The sequence below is a fragment of the Eulemur rufifrons genome, chromosome 8, assembly GCF_041146395.1.
Source record: "Eulemur rufifrons isolate Redbay chromosome 8, OSU_ERuf_1, whole genome shotgun sequence".
Lineage (NCBI taxonomy): Eukaryota > Metazoa > Chordata > Mammalia > Primates > Lemuridae > Eulemur > Eulemur rufifrons.
In genome coordinates this window covers 60,080,804-60,099,326 of record NC_090990.1, presented here as the reverse complement: position 1 = coordinate 60,099,326, position 18,523 = coordinate 60,080,804, and the positions used below count along the sequence as shown (strand labels likewise).

At 44.9% G+C, this 18,523-nt stretch overlaps 1 protein-coding gene across 1 annotated transcript in view; it reads right to left on the bottom strand.

Annotated features, from left to right (window-relative positions):
• AK5 (adenylate kinase 5) overlaps positions 1–18,523 on the bottom strand; it is a 250,772-nt gene that overhangs the window by 18,398 nt on the left and 213,851 nt on the right. Inside the window, exons 11-13 of the mRNA XM_069478103.1 lie at positions 12,756–12,919; positions 10,684–10,800; positions 2,276–2,467 (exon numbers count right to left, since the gene is read on the bottom strand). Of these exons, the coding sequence (XP_069334204.1) occupies positions 2,276–2,467; positions 10,684–10,800; positions 12,756–12,919 (473 nt within the window). The remainder of the gene's footprint in view (positions 1–2,275; positions 2,468–10,683; positions 10,801–12,755; positions 12,920–18,523) is intronic.

Genomic DNA, 18,523 nt, shown 5'->3' with positions numbered 1-18,523 from the left:
TAGAAAGTTCTAAGGAAGATTCTAGAAATCAGATTTACCTGAGAATGCTGTTAGCTCTATATCCATTTGCCAATTGTTTGTGAGTTTGTAGAATTCAGATTGGAATAATACAAGCGAAAGATAAAAGGGATTTTCTGACTGCAAAGGTGGTTAAATCCAGAATTACTTAGGGATTTTCCCACCTTTATAAATCTTAAAAGTGGAAGAAACTCCTACCTGGATAATTTCTGTGTATGTTCTAGGCTGCACAAAAGGTGGAAATCACCGACTATAATCTTGGAAAGACCTTTGTGACCCTGAATTCGTAAGATCTTGCTCTTATATAATGCACTTTTTCTTTGTTTTTAAAGATTTAAGTCTTTGTGAGGCAGCCAGAGGTTACATGAAGCACAGCAAATAGGTTTTATCTTGCACATCGAGTCCTATTAAGTGGTAGCAGCTGCCCAAAGTGCTGTGCTAAGAAGCACTCTCAGGCCACAGCTGGGTGCTGCAGGAAGGGGGCGGGATGAATGAGCAATGGCTGCCATGGATGTGGAGGGTGGAGATGACGGCTCTCATGCCATATATGTGACATCCCTGAGTTAAGTGGAGAGGCACCTTTCAGGCTTCTGTACCCAGGGCTTTTTAGGGTTCTGGAAAATGGACTATTAAAGGGGTTAGAAGATAATAATTCATTATCAGTGGTTTTCCCCAAGGAATTGACAATCTAGTTGCCTTGGAGACAAGTCTGTTATTTACAGATGATGCCTCCTATCCTGTAAACGGCAAGAGGCAGAGCCCCACTCTCCCCATTCTGGTTTGGGTCCTCGGGACTTTGTTCCTGGATGCTGTCCCAGCCTCCCAGTGGTCTCTAGACTCCCCTTCTTGGGTCCATTCCCCCAAGGCTGCTGGAGTGAGCTTTCTAATCAAAACCTTCCTTAGAAGGTTCCTTAGAACTTTCTAAGTAAGTGGTGTCAAAAAGACCAAATTACAACAAATTTAGTTTAAAGATCTTAAGTGGCTTTTATTCACAATTCTTGAATCGGGCAGCCCTCAGGAAGCAGAAAAGTTTCAAAGAACCAGCCATGTGGTCAGGCAGTGTCTATGGAAACAGAAGTGAGGTCTAGAGCTTAACTGGTTCCAGCCTTAGTTAAATCAGCTGGCCGCCTACGACTGCTTAAATGATGGTTTTGTCTGTCCCCTTCAGGAGTTCCCACAACTCACAGGACAATTATTTGCTCCTGCCTAAGGTTCATCTTGACCAAGCCCCCGCTGGCCTCTCCTTCCCCACGTCCTGTCCCTCTTTCCCTTCATGTCACAGCCAGGCTGAGCCAGTCACCCCTCCTGGCCTGCTTCCTCAGTGTGGGCGGCCCTGCTGCACTCAGCACCCCCACCCAGAGACTCAGCCTTCCTGGATACCTCGCCTCTCCCCTTGGACTGGATGAAAGAGCCCTCACAAGCCACTCTGCGCCTGCTTTGACTGCATGTTGCCACCGCATGTTTGTCTGTCTCCCTTACTAGGCCCTGAGCTCTGCAGGGATGGAAGAATCTTATCTGCATCCAAGCTACTAGGGCAATGGATGGACCACAGGTGTCTGATATATGCTGATGGAATGGGTGGAAGAATGGGGATTGGGTAGTTTTCCCAAATTCATGAAATTAATGGTGGCTCAGCATACAGCTCATGACCATGAAGTTGATACTACCCATTTCCCCACAGTATCTTCATTGTTTCCCCTCATTACCTGCTCTCCTGGCCCCATATGTATGTGGCTTCTCCCCAAAACATTAGTTATTGCAAGAAATTAAGACAAAGGAGCTGGCTTCTCCCCCAAACATTAGTTATTGCAAGAAATTAAGACAAAGGAGCCAAGTGCCAATTGTGAATTCTGCAAAACTCTCGAAGTTCAAAGTCATTGAACCTGAGGTCCAGGAGAAACCTTTCAGATCCTGTTCAACTGACGTCCTAGAGATCACCCAGAAAGTCCGTCTCATCCATGCCTCCCTCCCTCCCTCCCTCTCCCTCTCCCTCTTTTGGAAAAATGAGTTGTTTTCAGCAGCTATGATGGCACCTGTGAAAATTATATGACCAACTTTTTTATGGTCAATATGATGACAAATATTTAATTTTGATGGAGACAAAAGTAAAGTGAGAAAGGGACTCATTTTGGCCCCAATTCTGCAGCTGCATGCAGCCCTAACTCCCAGATCCCTTAACCAAACTTTCCCAGCTTTTTCTGTTTCTTGGGGGGGAGGAGAGGGTGGCTCATTTAGAGGGGGCAGTGGAATGACTTGCCTTCTGTAGCTGTGTTTTCGTCTCATAGTAGGTGATCACCGGGATGGACGCGCGGTAGTAGGCTTCCAGGCGCTTGGCGATGGTCTTGGTCGTGTCGTCTGCGTGCGGGCTGCTCTGGCTCCTTTGGAGAAGGCGGTTGGTCATGGTGTCTGCCGAGCAGTCCATGCAGATCACCAGGTGTGGGTCTCCAATCTGGGGGTGGGAGGAGTGGAGCACAACACGGTCAGAAATGTCACTCTGTTGACCTTCTGGAGAGGCCTGGGGCCTCTAGTTCTTTCCTTTCTTGGCCTTCTGGTTCCACTCAAGGTCCCAGGGCTACATCGCGACACAGCTGGAACTGGACTCCAGGCTCCTCGTTTCTACAGGCTGCCTCGGAGCCCCCATCTTTCCAATCACCTCACATGACGTGGGGATTACATGCCACCCAGTGCAGCCACAACCTGTCCTCCACACTAAGGGGAGGGGAGGGGTGTGTGTGTGTGGTGTTTCCTCCTACGTGAAGCCTTCCCTGACCTACTGCGGCAGAGCTAACCACTTCTCCTTAGTGCCACCATGATACCTTATACCAGCCATCGTTGTGGGCAGTGGCTGTGTTATGTGGGGCGAGCGGAGCACACAGAGGTTGGAGTCAGGCCGCTTAGGGTCAGATCCTGGTGTGATGACTTGTCTCCAAGAGGGACTTCACCAATTCCTTACCTCACTTTACGTGTAAACTACTCCCCCACTCAGACGCAGAGCCCTTCCCTCCACCCCCTTGAAGCTGAACTGACCTGTCACTGTTTAACTTTTGACCAACAGACTGTTCCAGTAATGCTGCCACACGCTTTTAGGGGCTAGGTCATAAGAAATTTTGCAGTTTCTGCCTTGTTTTGTGGAACACTTGCTGTGGGGGAAGCCAGCTATCCTCTATGGTGTCCAACTGCCCTGCGACTGCCAAGCAGCCAGGAAGCCCAAGCTAGCCACGTGGACAGGCCGTGTGGACAGAGATGGCCGACCAGCCCCCAGGTGATTTAATACACCCCAGCCCCGGCTCTAGACGGTGTGCCCAGACTTAGCCACTGTCAGACTGCAACCCGGTAAGGGGCCCCGAGTGAGAACCAGCCAGGTGAGCCCATCAACCTCCAGAACCATGAGAGATAATAACAAATTGTCCTTTTTTAGATTTTTTTAAAATGTATTTTTATTTTTTAGAGACAGTCTCACTATGTTGCCCACGCGGGAGTGCAGTGACCATTCACAGGAGCGATCACGGCACACTTCAGCCTTGAACCCCTGGGCTCAAGCCATCCTCTTGCCTCAGCCTCCCAAGTAGTTGGGACAAAAGGTACATGCCACCATGCTGGCTTACAAATCGTCTTTTAAACTGACTTCATCATTAACTAAAAGTGTCACCCAACTTCTGTGCACCTCAATTTTCTCATTTGTACAATGAGATGATTATAGTTCTGTGAAGATTAAATAAAACTAAATGAGGTAATGCAAGTATGCTTCTTGGCATGTAGCAAACAATCAGTATTCACTGTTATGCTTCTTTGCGCTACTGGGCTATGTTCTGTTTGCAGGGATTAGGAATCCTCTGTCCCTGGTCCCAAGTCTTGCACACAGTAGGTGATTAAGATATGTTTTAAAGAGTGAATGATGCTGATATGATCTGTGACATGAATTTCCTCATCTCTGCATCCTGCTCTGAGCTGTTTTTTTTGACTCTGGTGTCCCTGGGGCACATCAACTCTGCCTCTGCTATCAACTCCAACCCTGGATCAAAAGAAGCCATTACCCACGCCTGACCTAGCCATTCAGACCACGAGGAAAGGGCTCCACCCACTGTGGAAGTTCGTGGATGGGATGAGAACAGAGGTGAGAGAACCTTTAGGCAACACACAGAAACGGTTGCCAGAAAGTGTTGATCAAACATTTGAGGGATGTACTTTAAGGAACAACATGGGAAAAATTCCCCAAAATCTAGAAGAGTGAAATAAACCTCTAGAATATGTCATGCAACTTTTCTGAGAGTATGAATTGGAAGAAAAAAATGAGAATTTTGCAGCAAGAAAGGCTGAGTAAGGGTTAAGGAGAAAATGACACTTGTTGACCAGCAGAGGGCGAGCTTGGGAGGCAGCGTAATGTTCAGTCCGAGTTCTGCTTCCTGAAACAGTTTTGGGTTAGGGCTGCATGAGGTGGCCAGGTGATTTTTCCAATTGGGGGGTCATTTTTCAGGCCACTTGTGGGGACAGGAAAGGTAATTCAGTGACTCATTCGGGAACAAACAGAGATTATGTGTATTTGAGCAGGAGCTGGAAGCATTACAGATGAACCTCTGGACCAAAATAAGTGTGGGCAGACAGGTAGCTCTGTCTTCCCCACAGGTTCCCGGAGTGTGGCCCCTGGACCAGCAGCATATCATTTGGGAGCTTATTAGAAATGCAGTCTCTGGGAGGCCGAGGCGGGAAGATTGCTTGAGGTAAGGAGTTCGAGACCAACCTGAGCAAGAGCGAGACCCCTGTTCCATGTCTACTAAAACTGGAAAAAATTAGCCAGGCATGGTGACGCGTGCTTGTAGTCCCAGCTACTTGGGAGGCTGAGGCAGGAGGATCACTTAAGCCCAGGAGTTTGAGGCTGCAATGAGCTGTGGTAACAGGGTGACAGAGCAAGACTCTGTCCCAAAAGAAAAAAGAAATGCAGAGTCCCAGGCACAACCTGACCCACTGAATTGGAGTCTGCATTTTAACAAGATCCCGAGGCGATTATTCACAACGTACTAGAGAAGCTGCTCCACCACGCTATCTCCTTGTGCCAGAACTGTGGGGTCTGCTCCAACCTCTGTCTCCCAGAATCAGTGCTCTCTTCCTGCATAAAAAGCTACCAAGCAGTCATTCCATCTGGATGCGACTTGAGCCACTTGTTTTAATACTTAAATTTTTCTTGTTGTTTGGCAAGTCTCAAACCTCTGTGAGATTACCTAGAAATTTTTGAAATGTTTGAGTAGGTATTATCTCTGGGTGTTTAGTATTTGTTTTATACTTTTGTGGATTGCTTCATATTATATAACTTTTATTTGTAAAGTCAAAAAATGTACATTAAAAAACTGTAACCATTTATTGAACACCGTATGTAGGCTTAGAAATGTATAAAAGCACTTTTCAAGGATCCCATCCAAACTTGCCAACAATCACTGAGTTAGGTATTTGCAACCTACATTTTATAGGAGAGGAAATTGAGATCTGCAAAGTTAAATGACTTGCCTGCCAGTGGTGAGTTACAAAGCCAGGCTCTGAATCCCGGCCTGTTTACGCCAGAGTCACTCTAACCAGGGGATCTCAACTGGGACAGGGGATGGAGATGGTGATCAGAAACACTGACTCCTCCCTCGTATTCCTTCTGCCCTGGTCACACACACCTATGTGCACACACACCTCCTCCCCTTTCCCAATATACCATGCTGGATACTGAAGGCACAGATCATTAATTCAATGGGGGGGGGGGGGGGCGGAAAACCAGCCTTGGGAATAGAAGATAGGAAGGTAATAGGGAAACCACACACAGACTTACCCCTAAGTAGTGGACATTAGTTTGTGTTTGATTTTTAGTGAAGTCATACACAGTAGCCAAGTAAATCCTCAAAGGACCTTACATCTCAGAGAACTCAGTCATAGGTATGCAAAAGTGTCAGCCTAACTAACTGAACTGGATTTTTTAAGGCAACAGGTTAGTCCCGTGCATCAGGCATACCAACCTCTGTGACACAGAAAGGTTGGTGAGATTCCTGTAGGCTGGCTAAAGCCTCTCACAGGCTTGAATGGGCTTCAAACGGAGTTGCAGGCCTGATACACACACAAGAAACACTATGCTTTCAACCAAGCTGATTACTCTGAATTTCTGGGGCAACTTGGATGTCCTTATCTGTCTTTGCCAAATTTTGAATTAATTTCTTGCCTATAATTTGGAGGAGACTATACAAATGACAGGGTCCCTGCAGGGGATAGATGAGTCAATGGTAGCTCATTCTGTGTTTTTAGCATCTTTATTCTTCTGGTCAGATTTAAAGAAGGTGCTCATTTTGGAGGGCTGGATATGTTCTCTTGCACACCTACTTAATTGATATTAGAATCCTCTAAAGTTACTATACGTAAGAACAAAGACTCTTGGTCTCTGTAAGCCTCACCCAGCAGCATGTAAAAGACTGTCCTTGTAGATGTCTAAACTTCTCACTTAAGGGTTGTAGGTTCAGTAATGAAATGGGGCCCTGGTATATTTTCTGAATTGGCATCATGAATTTTAGCAACAGTTGAAACTGTCCAGTCACCATATTGGTGACTCTTTCTCGCTCCTCAGTTCTAATTAGGTTTCTTCTCTGCCACATTCTAAAACCTGTCTGAATGAGGATCACAGTGGGAGAGGAAGTTTTGCTTTACTTTAGGAAAGATCACATGGATCATTTCTGTTCATACTTACCCAAAGATCAGGGGATAGACTGGCCCGCATAGAGCCCTGAGCTTACCCTAACTAGGTTATAAACAAAGGAGAAAGGAGTGAGGGAGCAGGGATTTTAGAGGTTTGTATGAAGTGTGATTATAACATAAGTGACCCTAGCCAGGCATGGTGGTGCATGCCTGTAGTCCCACCTACTTGGGAGGATTTCTTGAGCCCAGGAGTTTGAAGCCAGTCTGGGCAACATGGCAAGAACCTCTCAAAAAAAAAAAAAAAAAAAAAAAAAAAAAGTGACCCTAACCTAGGTAATATTTTATAGGCTTTTATAGCTTAGAAAGCGTATTTATATATGTGATGTCATTTGATTTTCACAAAACCCTTTATTTTATTTTTTTATAGAGTTAGGGTCTTGCTATGTTGCCCAGGCTGGTCTCAAAATCCTGGCCTCAAGCAATCATTCTGCCTCAGCCTCCCAAAGTGCTAGGATTATAGGCATGAGCCACTGTGCCCAGCCCACACAAAACTCTTTAAATAAGGGTTGGTGGTATGAATTATCATCTCCATTTTACAGAGGTGGAATCTGAAGTTGAGTGACTTGCCCAGGGCCACCCTAATATACAGCAGAGGTGAAAACCCAGATTTTCCGATTTCAGTGCACAAGTGTGACATATTTTTAAAGATGTTACCTTGGGAGGCTCTTGTGTGGATCCCAATAGAGCTAGAATTGCTCAAAACGGTGTGGAACCCCATAGGCCTAAGTTCTGGGATTTGCCTTCAGACCCCGTTTATAAAAAGCCCCAAAGGAAGAATAAGGATTATAATTTAATTTTGTTTTTGTTGGCACCCAGTAGTTGACTGCCCCCCTAAAAAAAAAGAAAGAAAAGAGAGACAGAGAGCAAGAGAGAGAGAGAGAAAAGCCCATATTTATTTACTATACATCTTATTCTTGACCATTGAGGGTTTTAAAAGAATAGTCTACTACCTCTGAGAGCAGTAAAAGCAAAACAAACAAACAAACAAAATACTTCTATTTCCAGCACTTCCCAGCAAGTTCAGGACCTGTCCTGACTTTCCTGGCGGCCCTCTCGGGGCTCTTCTGACCCTAAGTTCACTGGCAAGGAAAGTGGGAAATCCCCTAGTAGCGTGCTCACTGCCCTGTAGCCTGTTGAACGTTAAATGACACTGATTTGGAAATGATTTCTTGGACATGACACCAAAAGCACAGGCAACAAAAGTATAAATAGATAAATGGACTACATTGAAATTAAAAACTTCTGTGCATCAAAGGATGTGATCAAAATAGTGAGAAAGCAACATGTGGAATGGGAAAAAATATCTGCAAATCGTCTATTTGATAAGCAGTTAACATCCAGAATATATAAAGAACTCCTACAGCTCAACAACAAAAACAACTTGATTAAAAAATGGGTAAAGGACTTGAATAGACATTTCTCCAAAAAAGATATACAATTGACTAAAAAGCACATTTTTTGAAAAGATGCTCAACATCACTAATCACTAGGGAAAAACAAATTGGAACCACAAAGAAGGCCAGGCATAGTGGCTCTCACCTGTAATCCCAGCACTTTGGGAGGCTGAGGCAGGAGGATTGCTCAAGGCCAGGGTTTTGAGACCAGCCTGAGCAATATAGCGAGACCCCGTCTCTATCACCACCACCAACAAAGCACAATGAGATACCATCTCCTATCTTTTAGGGTGGCTACTATTAAAAAAAACTCAGAAAATAACAAGTTTTGGTGAGAAGAAACTGGAATCCTCATGAATTGTTGGTAGGAATGTAAAATGGTGCGGCCACTGTGGTTGGCAGTATATAGGTATATGTACAGTATGGTGGTTCCTCAAAAAATTGAAAATAGAATTACCACCTGATCTAGCTATTTCACTTATGGGTACATACCCAACAGAGTTGAAAGCAGGCTCTCAAAGAGATGTTTGTGCATCCATGCTTCTAGCAGCATTATTCACAATGGCCAAGAGGTGGAAGCAACCCAAGTCTCTACCATGGATTAATGGATAAACAAAATGTAATATAGACATACAGCAGAATGTTATGCAACCTGGAAAAGGAAAGAAATTCCGACATGCTTGAGGACATTTTGCAGAGAGTAGAACGGTGGTTGCCAGGGGCTGGCTAAAGTGGGGAATGGGGAGTTGTTTAATGGGTACAGCATTTCAGGATAGCAAGATGAAAAGAGTTTTGGAGATGAATGTTGGTGATGGTCGCACAACAATAATGCCATTGAACTGTACATGTAAAAATGGTTAAGAGAATAAATTTTGTTATGTAGACTTTACCACAATTTGAAAGAGTAGAACAATCCTCCTAATTCCATTTTTAAACAACTAGTTGATTTGTATTGAGGTTTGTGCTCATGAAGTGGTTTGTTTCATGGGAAGATGCTCATTAGAATTCTGGTCCATGAGTGTCCCCCAGCAGGAACTCTCTGGAACTGCCACAGCCACAGGGCTCTGCTACACAAATGCACTGCTCCCTGCCCCCCCCCCCCGCCCCTTGCCGATGGAGGCTCTGGAGCCAAGGGACAGCCAGAGCCTGCCCAGGGCCCGCCCTTGCAAACAAGCCCTGGGCATTTTTTCCTAGACTCTGGTTTCACATAGGAAATGTACTGGAAGGGGAGCAGTTGACTTTTAAATATTTAGATATTTAACTTCTGAGGAAGGTAAAGGAAACAGAGGCTCAGAAGGAGGTCAAACTAAACCCCAGGAGACACAGAACACAATTCACCTTAATCAATGTTGCTAGAGGTGGATGCAGATGGGTCCCCAAAATCCTAGTCCTACCAGCAGTTGTCACTTACCAGTAACTGTGTGATCACGGGCAAGTCATTAAACCTCTCTGGGCTTAACTCACCACCTTTAACATGAGAACAATATGTATATCTAAAAAGGTTATTTAAAAAATATCAAGTGAAAGAATGTATATGAAATGTTTCAAAACTAATCTAAAGAGATATCTCTACAAGGGAACCTCTCTGGACCTATTCCGGTTCAGGGAGTTGCCTGATTTTTTTTTTTTTTTAAAGAGCTATCTCTAAAGATTTGAATTTCTTATAGGTTTTGGAGTCAGTCTCTGTTTAATAAATGGGACAATTGTACTCTTCTTGCATGGACTTTGTAAAATTGCAGGTGCTACGTATAAAGTGTATAGCACAGGATCTGGCCCCGAGTGGGTTCAATACGTGGGCAGCTTCAATGGATTTTATTTCCTGCTGCTCCCCTCAGTGACCCTGACCCACCCTCCTCTCTCGGAGAGGATGGGGTTGGGGAGGTTGGGACGGTGGGAGGATGAAGGGATGCGCAGTTTCGATTCTGCCTGTCCAGCATCCATTCCCCCATCTTGTGAGGACAGCCCTACTTTTCTGGGGGTAATTTTCCCTCCCGCTTTCAGTCTGCGTGGTTCAGGTGCGGTGCCTGTACCCTCCTCCCTTCCCATCCGCCCTGGCCTTGAGGCTGGGCCAAACAGCATACTCCCTGCCCTGCCCCTTGGCCGCAGTGATTGGTTCAGTGATGGCAGGGCTGTGATCTAACCCAGGACAAGGGAGCACACCCCTGGGGCTTCTGCTGGACCCACTGGGGAACAGAAACGTGTTTCTGTGAGGTCACTTAGATGGCAGCATGTAAGCCTGGGTCAGGAAGAAAATGAGGCCAACACAATGGAAGTAAAATTCAAGAGATAAAGAGAATCAGACAAGTGATGAATAAATTTGAATACCTAGATTCAAACAAGTCTGAACCTCTACTGGATGCTTTAGTAGGTCAATAAATCCACCCCTCTGCCCTTCTTTCTTTTTTTTTTTTTTTTTTTTTGCTAGTTTGAGTTTCTGCCACTTGAAAAGCTTTGATTAATGTGGTGGGGAAAGCGATAGCCTTTGAATTTAACCCCCAACTTCGATGATGTCCCCTGTTTTCCTTCTGGAACGATCCCCATAACAACAGCTCACCCTGCGTCCGAACTCTTTCCCTTGCCTCACTTCCCGAGGATAGCCGTCAATCAGGAAGCCCTTGGCGCCGCTGAGCCTGGCCACCATGGCCTCCTTCAGGAGCTCCAGAACGATGCCCTGGAGCAGAGGGAGAGTGGTCAGGACCCGAACGCTTCCCCAGCACCACAGCAGAAGTACCACAGGTCTCCCTCAGTCACCCCACCGAGGGAGGGAGAAAGGTCCAGGTAAGATTAACCGCAGACGACAATGTGCCATATTTCATCTCACCTCCCCCCGCCCCCGACATTTTAATGTCTATGAAATTGTCAGGTATCTTACAAGCAGTGCTGGGTCATAGTTTAACTGTTAGTGTTTTTTCTTACTGGTATATTCTTAGCAGTTATATTTTACGGAGGTGTCTTAAAATAACGACACCTTAGGTTGGATGAAATATGACAGCCATATTTCATATGGTAGCCCTCCAAGAATTAGGCATAATGGCGGTTTAAAACTAGACAAAACAAAATGTATTTCATTGTTAATTATTTTTCCAATAAACATTTTATAAAATTTAATATCCATTGACTTTGGAAGACTTTCAGTAGATGTTTACTTTTCCAGTAAATATTTTCTAAAATGTGATATCGATTTACTTTGGAAGACTTTCAGTAGCATTTTCTAGCAACATGCTTTCTCTGTTAAAAATTTTGATTTAACAAGTGCTTATGGAAAATAAGGGAAGAGGGACACATGGAGGTTTGGGAATGGGTGTAGGAAAAATGCAATCAGCTGCTAAAATGGAGGAATTCCCTGTTCTCTGGCTCCCTGGCTTTTGGCAAGGGTTTAGGGAATGCAGCATCACAAACATGGTCAGAACCTATGCCTGGATAATCATGAATTAACTCCTCATGAAGTTTATATTCTAACAAGGAAGACAGACAATAGACGAACAAATAGGTATATCAAGAGTCAGCTGGAGATAACTGATGGGCACAAAATTAAAGCAGGGCAAAGAGATACTGAATGCTGGGGTGCTATTTTAGATAGGGTGGTTCAGGGAAGGCCTTTTTGATAAAATGTGACATTTAAGTGGAGATCTGGATGAAGTAAAAGAGAAAACTATGTGATTATATGAAGGAAGAGGACTCAGGCTGAGGAAATAGCAAGTGCAAAGGCTCTGAAGCAGGAACAATGAGGAGGCCAGTGGCTGGGTGGGACAGAATGAGGTGCAAGTGGTGGGAGATAACCCTGGAGAGGAAGCTGGAGGCCAGGGCCATGGGAAGGACTCTGGATTTCATGCTAAGTTCATGGGGAACCATTGGAACCTTCAGAGGAAAGGAATAATGCAATTTGGTAAATGTTTAAAGTAATCACTTTGGCTACTGTGAAAAGAAGAGGCTGCAGGGGGAAAAGCGTGGGTGCAGGGAGGCCAGTGAAGAGGCGATAGCAACAGTCTGTTTTCCTCTCCTGAGGGCTGTTCCAGCTTCCAGGCAGCTGGCTAGAGAGGATGAAGAGAGCTCTGTAAGTGAACAGGAATTGTATTGTGCAAGCCCTAATTACAGAGCCTAGCAAAGGACCTGTAGGTGCAGCAGGAATGAATATTTTTTTTATACCCATGGCATCCAGATTCTCAGAGATGGATGGTAACTTGAAAATAAAAAGATATTAAACAAGGATATCCTTTACTTATATTACATATGGAAGATACCAAATTTCAAGAAAATGCTATCATACCTTCCAGAAGCAGACCAAAACATTATTTTGTGTTTTCTGGGGGTTTTTAATTCTAGGCTCTACTGCACCACACTCACCACTATCTTGAAGTTTTTTAAATTCTAAAGTGGGGACGAATTTGGGGGGAAATGTGAAATAGGCTAACACTTTAGGGGCTGCCAGAGCAACAAGACAGAAGAAGGGAGCTGGGCCGCCCAACCCTGCCTGCCTCCGGACTGTCGCGTAGGAGAGAAATAAAACACAGCTATAGTCCCGTTGGGTTGGGTTTCTTTGTTCTAGCAGCTCAGACTCATTACCACAGTCCCACAGGTCTCCCCAGGCAGGGCAGGCAGGTGTGGGGGGCAGGCCGCGTTGCTTACTGAGGGTACCAGGTCTCCGCGTTCCATGACGTCTCTGATCAATTTGCTTCTTTCAGATTCTGACGCCAGCTCATTACGCAGGAGCTCACCAGTCGAGAGATGCGTAAATCCATATTTTTCCGCCAGCTTCTCACATTGTGTGCCTTTGCCAGAGCCAGGGCCACCTTGAAAAGAAGTCAAGTATCAGACATGCATCCCAATTCTGGTGCCTCATTTTCGACTGTAGTCGCCACAGAGAGCAAACCTCAGTGCGTCATTCACCAACCATGTAGTGAGCACTTAGGATGCACCAAACCTCCGCCTACTGGGAGCTGTGCTGGGAGGGATGGCTACAAATGAGAATGGGAAACTTACGATCCAAGGGGGGTGGTTTAGACAAAGAAGAGACAGTTACTTTTTGCAGACCGCTTGTAACTAGTGGTTACAAGCGGTTACAATGGGACTAATAGCCCGGCTGCCGCAGAAGCACATTTCTCCCTTTGCATCAGAGACGTGAGTCGGAGAAGTTTCCTGGGAACTGACCCTGCTCCTGAGCAAAGCACTGGCTGCAGTGCCTGGTACTGAGTGAGTGCTCAGCACATGCTAGCTGTTAATTTAAAAAAGAAATTGTTTTTATTTTCAAATAGTCACAGACTTACAAAAGAGTTGTGAGCAGACTACAAAGAACTTTCTGAAACATTTGAGACTAAGTTGCTAATCTCAAGTCTCATCACTCTAGAACATTTTAGTGTCATTTCCTGCAAACAAGGAAACAAGCGCGTCGTCCTTCATAACTATATCCTCAGACCCCCATTCACATTTCAATTGAATTGTCCCAACTGACTCAATAATGTCTTCTAAAGTCCAGTGGATCAAGTTCAGAATCACATGTTGCCTTTAGTTGTCACGTCCTTCTGGTCTCCTTCAGCATGGAACTGTTCCTCTGGGTTTCCTTGACACTTTTGAAGATTCTAGATGGTTATTTTGTAGAATGTCTCTCAATATGATTTTTCTGTTTTTTTTTCCTAGCCATTATTATTAACTGTATTCTGCCCTTGATGACTATAACATTTTTGACTTGCCTTCCAAGTTCAACCAGTTATTAAATCATAGGATTTTACATATGAAAATAAGAAAAGCCAACCTTTGGTTACTACACCAGTCACTGTTCTAAGCATTTTATGAATATTAATTTGAAAGAACTTAAGAGGCAGGCACTGTTATAATCCCCATTTTACAGACGGGAAGCAGAGGCACAGAGAAGTTAACTCTGTTGCTTTAGGCTGCATAGCTAGTAAGTAGCAAGTTTAGGCTTTGAAGCCCAGGCTCTGACCCTCAGAGGTATTCTCTTCTCCCTCCCTCACTGCGGCCAGACTTACCTGGCCACAGTTCACGTCCTCACACTCTCTGCCTGGCGTGTGGCAATCACTCCACCTCTGCATGTGAGAACGGGTGAGGCTTTGGAGTCCAACACACCTGCCAGCAGGGGGACGTGCCTGAAAGATGTGTCACTCCCCAGCTGCACAGCATTTGGTGGCTTCCCATGCCCCCTAGACTAAAATCCAAACTCCTGACAGTGGAATTTCAACTCTCCAGAATCTAGTCCTATTTTATTAATAATTCTCCAACGCCTTTATTTCTACCCTCCCCCATCACTGTCTTGCCCACTACGTGCAGTTCCCTCAACACCACAGACTGTTCTAGACTACCAAGCTTGTGCTCTTCCCTTTCCTGAGCTTGAAAGGCCCTTCTTTCCTCCTCATTTTGTTCTTCCCCTGCCCCAGCTTTATTGAGGTATGACTGACAAAACTGTATAAATTTAAGGTGTAAAGCATGAAGATTTGATACATATATACAATGTATATATATATATATATATATAGTGAAATAATTACCACAATCAAATTAGTTAACATATCTAACACCTCACATAGTTACCTTTTTTTTGTGCATTTAACATCTATTCTCTTAGCTAATTCAAGTATACAATACAGTATTGTTAACTACAGTCACCATGCTGCACATTAGGTCTCTAGAACACATTCATTGTATAACTGAAAGTTTGTTCCCTTTGACTAACATTTCCCTATTCCCCTGCTCCCCTCAGCAACCACTGTTCTATTCCCTGCTTCTATGATTTAGACTTTCTTAGATTCCACACGTAAGTGGGATCATGCAGTATTCGTCTTTCTGTGTCCGGCTTATTTCCATTAGCATACATCCTCCAGGTTCATCATTGCAAATGGCAGGTTTTCCTTCTTTTTATGGCTGGATAATTCTCCATTTTCCAGCTCATTTTCTTTACCCATTCATCCTCTTTTCTAACTATCGAGTGCCTCCTCATCCCTTAGGCCCAGGGCAGATGCTTCCCCCTTCTGGCAGGAACTGGACCTCTCACCCTCAACTGTCGGAGCGGGTGGTGTGAGCAGCGTGCTCTGCCCTACACTGGGTCTCCGAGCTGTCTGCCCTGGAGGCCTGTCTGGTGCCCTCAGCACCTCAAACTGCACCTTGCACATACCAAGTGCTCCAGAAATGCCTGATGGATCCAAGTTTTCCTGTTAAAAGGGAATGTTTAATATTAAAATGCAAAGCATGATTGAAATTTTATTAGAAGTACAGTAATGAGAATTTACAACTCGTTCTGTAATTTTCTTGGTTTGCCTTTCTTCATACTCAAACTCCTTTTTTTGTGCAGTTGGTATCTTCCCTCTTAAGGAACAATATCAGTAGTTGTCCCTCTTTAGTAGAAGGGCCGCTCATTCTCTCTTCTTTGCCTTGGCAGAAAATCCAGGAAAAGTCTGCATTTTCTATCTTCTGCGGATCCATACAGCTTCTCTAAGCCAAACGGGGAGGGGTCAGACCCTTCACAGTAGTGTCCTGGATGGGCCAGGTGTAATGGGAAAACAGCAATTAGAGAGGCTCGCAAAACATAATGCCAGTTGCCAGCTAATGCTATGTTTGCTTTAAGCACGATGGCGCCTGTCTCCTGACATAACAGGAACAGAGAGTGTGGGAACAAGAGAAGGCCACTGGAAGAAGTGCTTCCAGATAAATGACTAGGGGGAGCAAGTGACTGAGCTCCTGCAGAGGCCACCAGGCTTCTGTGGCTGGATTTACCTAGAAACTCTTTTCCTGGGATGGCTGGGAGCCAGTCACATGGAAAAGATATTTTCAGACTTGGCTTACAAGGCAAAAAATGCTGTGTTCCAGTTATTTTCTTCCTTCAGCATCCTACTAATATGACTATTATAGTTTTTGTTCTTCTAAAATGTTATTTAATAAATCTCGACACAAAGGCAATTAAAAATCTTCAGCTCAAATTAACAACAGCTGTGTGTTAAACAGCAGCCGCTGCCCCAGTTAGAACCCTTTCCTGGGAGCCACAGCTGCAAATTCTTAGCATTCTTCGGCCAAATGTTGCAGGCACTGTGGAATTTTAAGTAATCTACACAATGGCTTGATTCTTCCCTTGGCTCCAAACTGAAGAACAAAGTGATTTTTATCACTGCAGTGAAAGTGCAGAAACTGCTGCTGGAAACATGAATTTTCACTTACTGTCACTGACATGTGTTTGAGGTCTTAACTTATGACTTTTAAATAAAAAACAATGGGGTCTTGATATCCCTCCAGGATAATTTGTTACATAGAAAAAAATCTTTTGAGGCACCACAACCACATCTCAGAATAATGAGTGGGCTGTGTTCTCTGGTGACAAGATGACTGATGGCAGACAGGAGCTGTCACATTGACTGTCATCCTGCTGGCTTAAGGCTCAACCCCCCCCGAACAAACCCATATCCAATATCACATGGTGTGATTCACAAAGAGAGTCTGGGATATGAGATGCCATTTTAGTGGGGTCTGTCAATACTTCAAAAAAAATCTTTTTTCTCAAGCTCAAATGTAGTTTACAGAATTTTCCCTCTGAGGCCAAAGATGCTATATTGTGAAAACTGCAGATACTGTGAGCACCCACTTATACAGCTCAGGATACCCACGGGTCCCCACAGCGCTGCCTCAGAAGGAAGGGAGAAGAGACGGCAGGTGAACTGTGACCCGGGAGCCGACGTCTGCATGCTCTGCAGTACCTGGTGTCCTCTAAGGTGGGACTGAAATCTGCATCACCTCGGCATGCCCACATGGGTCACCTCTTCCAGTCTGCCTTTTATTTATGGGAGCAATCCTCTCCTGTGAGACACCTCCCGCATTCATCCTCTGAGCTCTCCAAGAGAAGGGCCTGTCTCTTAAGCAACTGTTGCAGGTACTTGGCCTCAGGAAAAAAAGAATGAAATGGCAAAGCTGGTGCCTTGCAGCACATTCTGGACCCAGTAAGAAAACCCAAATAAAGATGGCAGGTAGATAATTAGCTGGATCCCAAATACAAACAAATGCCTGCACTTAAGTTCTGATTACACTTGTAAGTGTTTTACATAGTAATGGCAGCACAGAGCTGGTTATAATGACTTTTGTTGCCATTTTATTGTATCCTGTTAACTGCAGGATGCAACCTGGAATGAAACATCAGGCCTAATTAATACAGCTCTTCATTTGGAAAACCTCTATTGGGCAGCTAGTATGGGTCTGACACTGTCCTAAGCACTGGGAATAAAAAGACCCGGAACTGGGTCTTTTCCATCAGATAAGTCACAGTCTAGCGGGGAGCATGGGTGGGTGAACTGCCACGGCAGCAATGCCATAGTTTCCATGAGCGCGGCCTGTAAACACCACCCTCACCCAGGCGGGGGAGGGTAATTGCTCTTGGCAGGGGAAATGTGGGGAAAAAGGCATAAGCTGGCCCTGGTCCCTGCAGTACTGTCACTTGGCGCATGAAAGTGTTCTGCAGAGAATGGCGGGAGTGGAGGAATGTGATGTGTCAGGAAGGGCACAGGGCAGACGATCTGACAATAAAGACTGCTGTGCCATTTACTAGTCATGTAGTTCTGGACCAGTCATTTAATTTCTCTGAATCTTAGTTTCCTCATCTGCAAAATGAGGGGAAATAATAGCCAACTGTCTGCTCATGTCACTTGTGGCTCTCCTTCCTCCCCATCTCCACACCTGGCCAGTTGCCAAGCTCAATCACGTCTACGTTTGAAAAAGTCTCTGGAATCTATCCCCTGTTCCTAAATCTCACTGAAAATGTCTCTTGCCACGTCTCTCTGTCAAAAAATTGGTTCTTGCTAAAAGCTATTCACAGCGGAGGTTACCCAGCTCTCTAGCTCTTCCTGAGTTACATCATCCGACGCATCAAAGTTTGAATCAAACATAATCGAAAGCCATCAGTGAGTCTGGGGACTCGCCATCACTTAGAGATGTCCAGACCACTTGTTGGTACTTAAGATATATTAGGCCAGGTGTGGTGGCTCACGCCTGTAATCCTAGCACTTTGGGAGGCCAAGGCAGGAGGATTGCTTGAGGCCAGGAGTTCCAGAGCAGCCTGAGTAACATAGTCAGACTCCATCTCTATAAAAAATAGAAAAATTAGCTAGGCATGGTGGTGTGCACCTGTAGTCCTCACTACTCAGGAGGCTGAGGCAGGAGGAGGGCTTGAGGCCAAGGAGTTTGAGGTTGCTGTGAGCTATGATGCTGCTGCTTCCCTCTAATCAGGGTAACAATCCAAATGAAAATATTTCCACCATTTTCTGCATCCTCTGGTTATCCTTATATTCTTTCTCTTTTTTTTTTCAGTAGCCTAAGACTGCCTGTTTCCATTTCCTCCTCGTTTATTGACTCCCTATTCTCCTGGAGACTCTTACACTCATCACTCTGTCAAGCTGTGTTTTAAAATT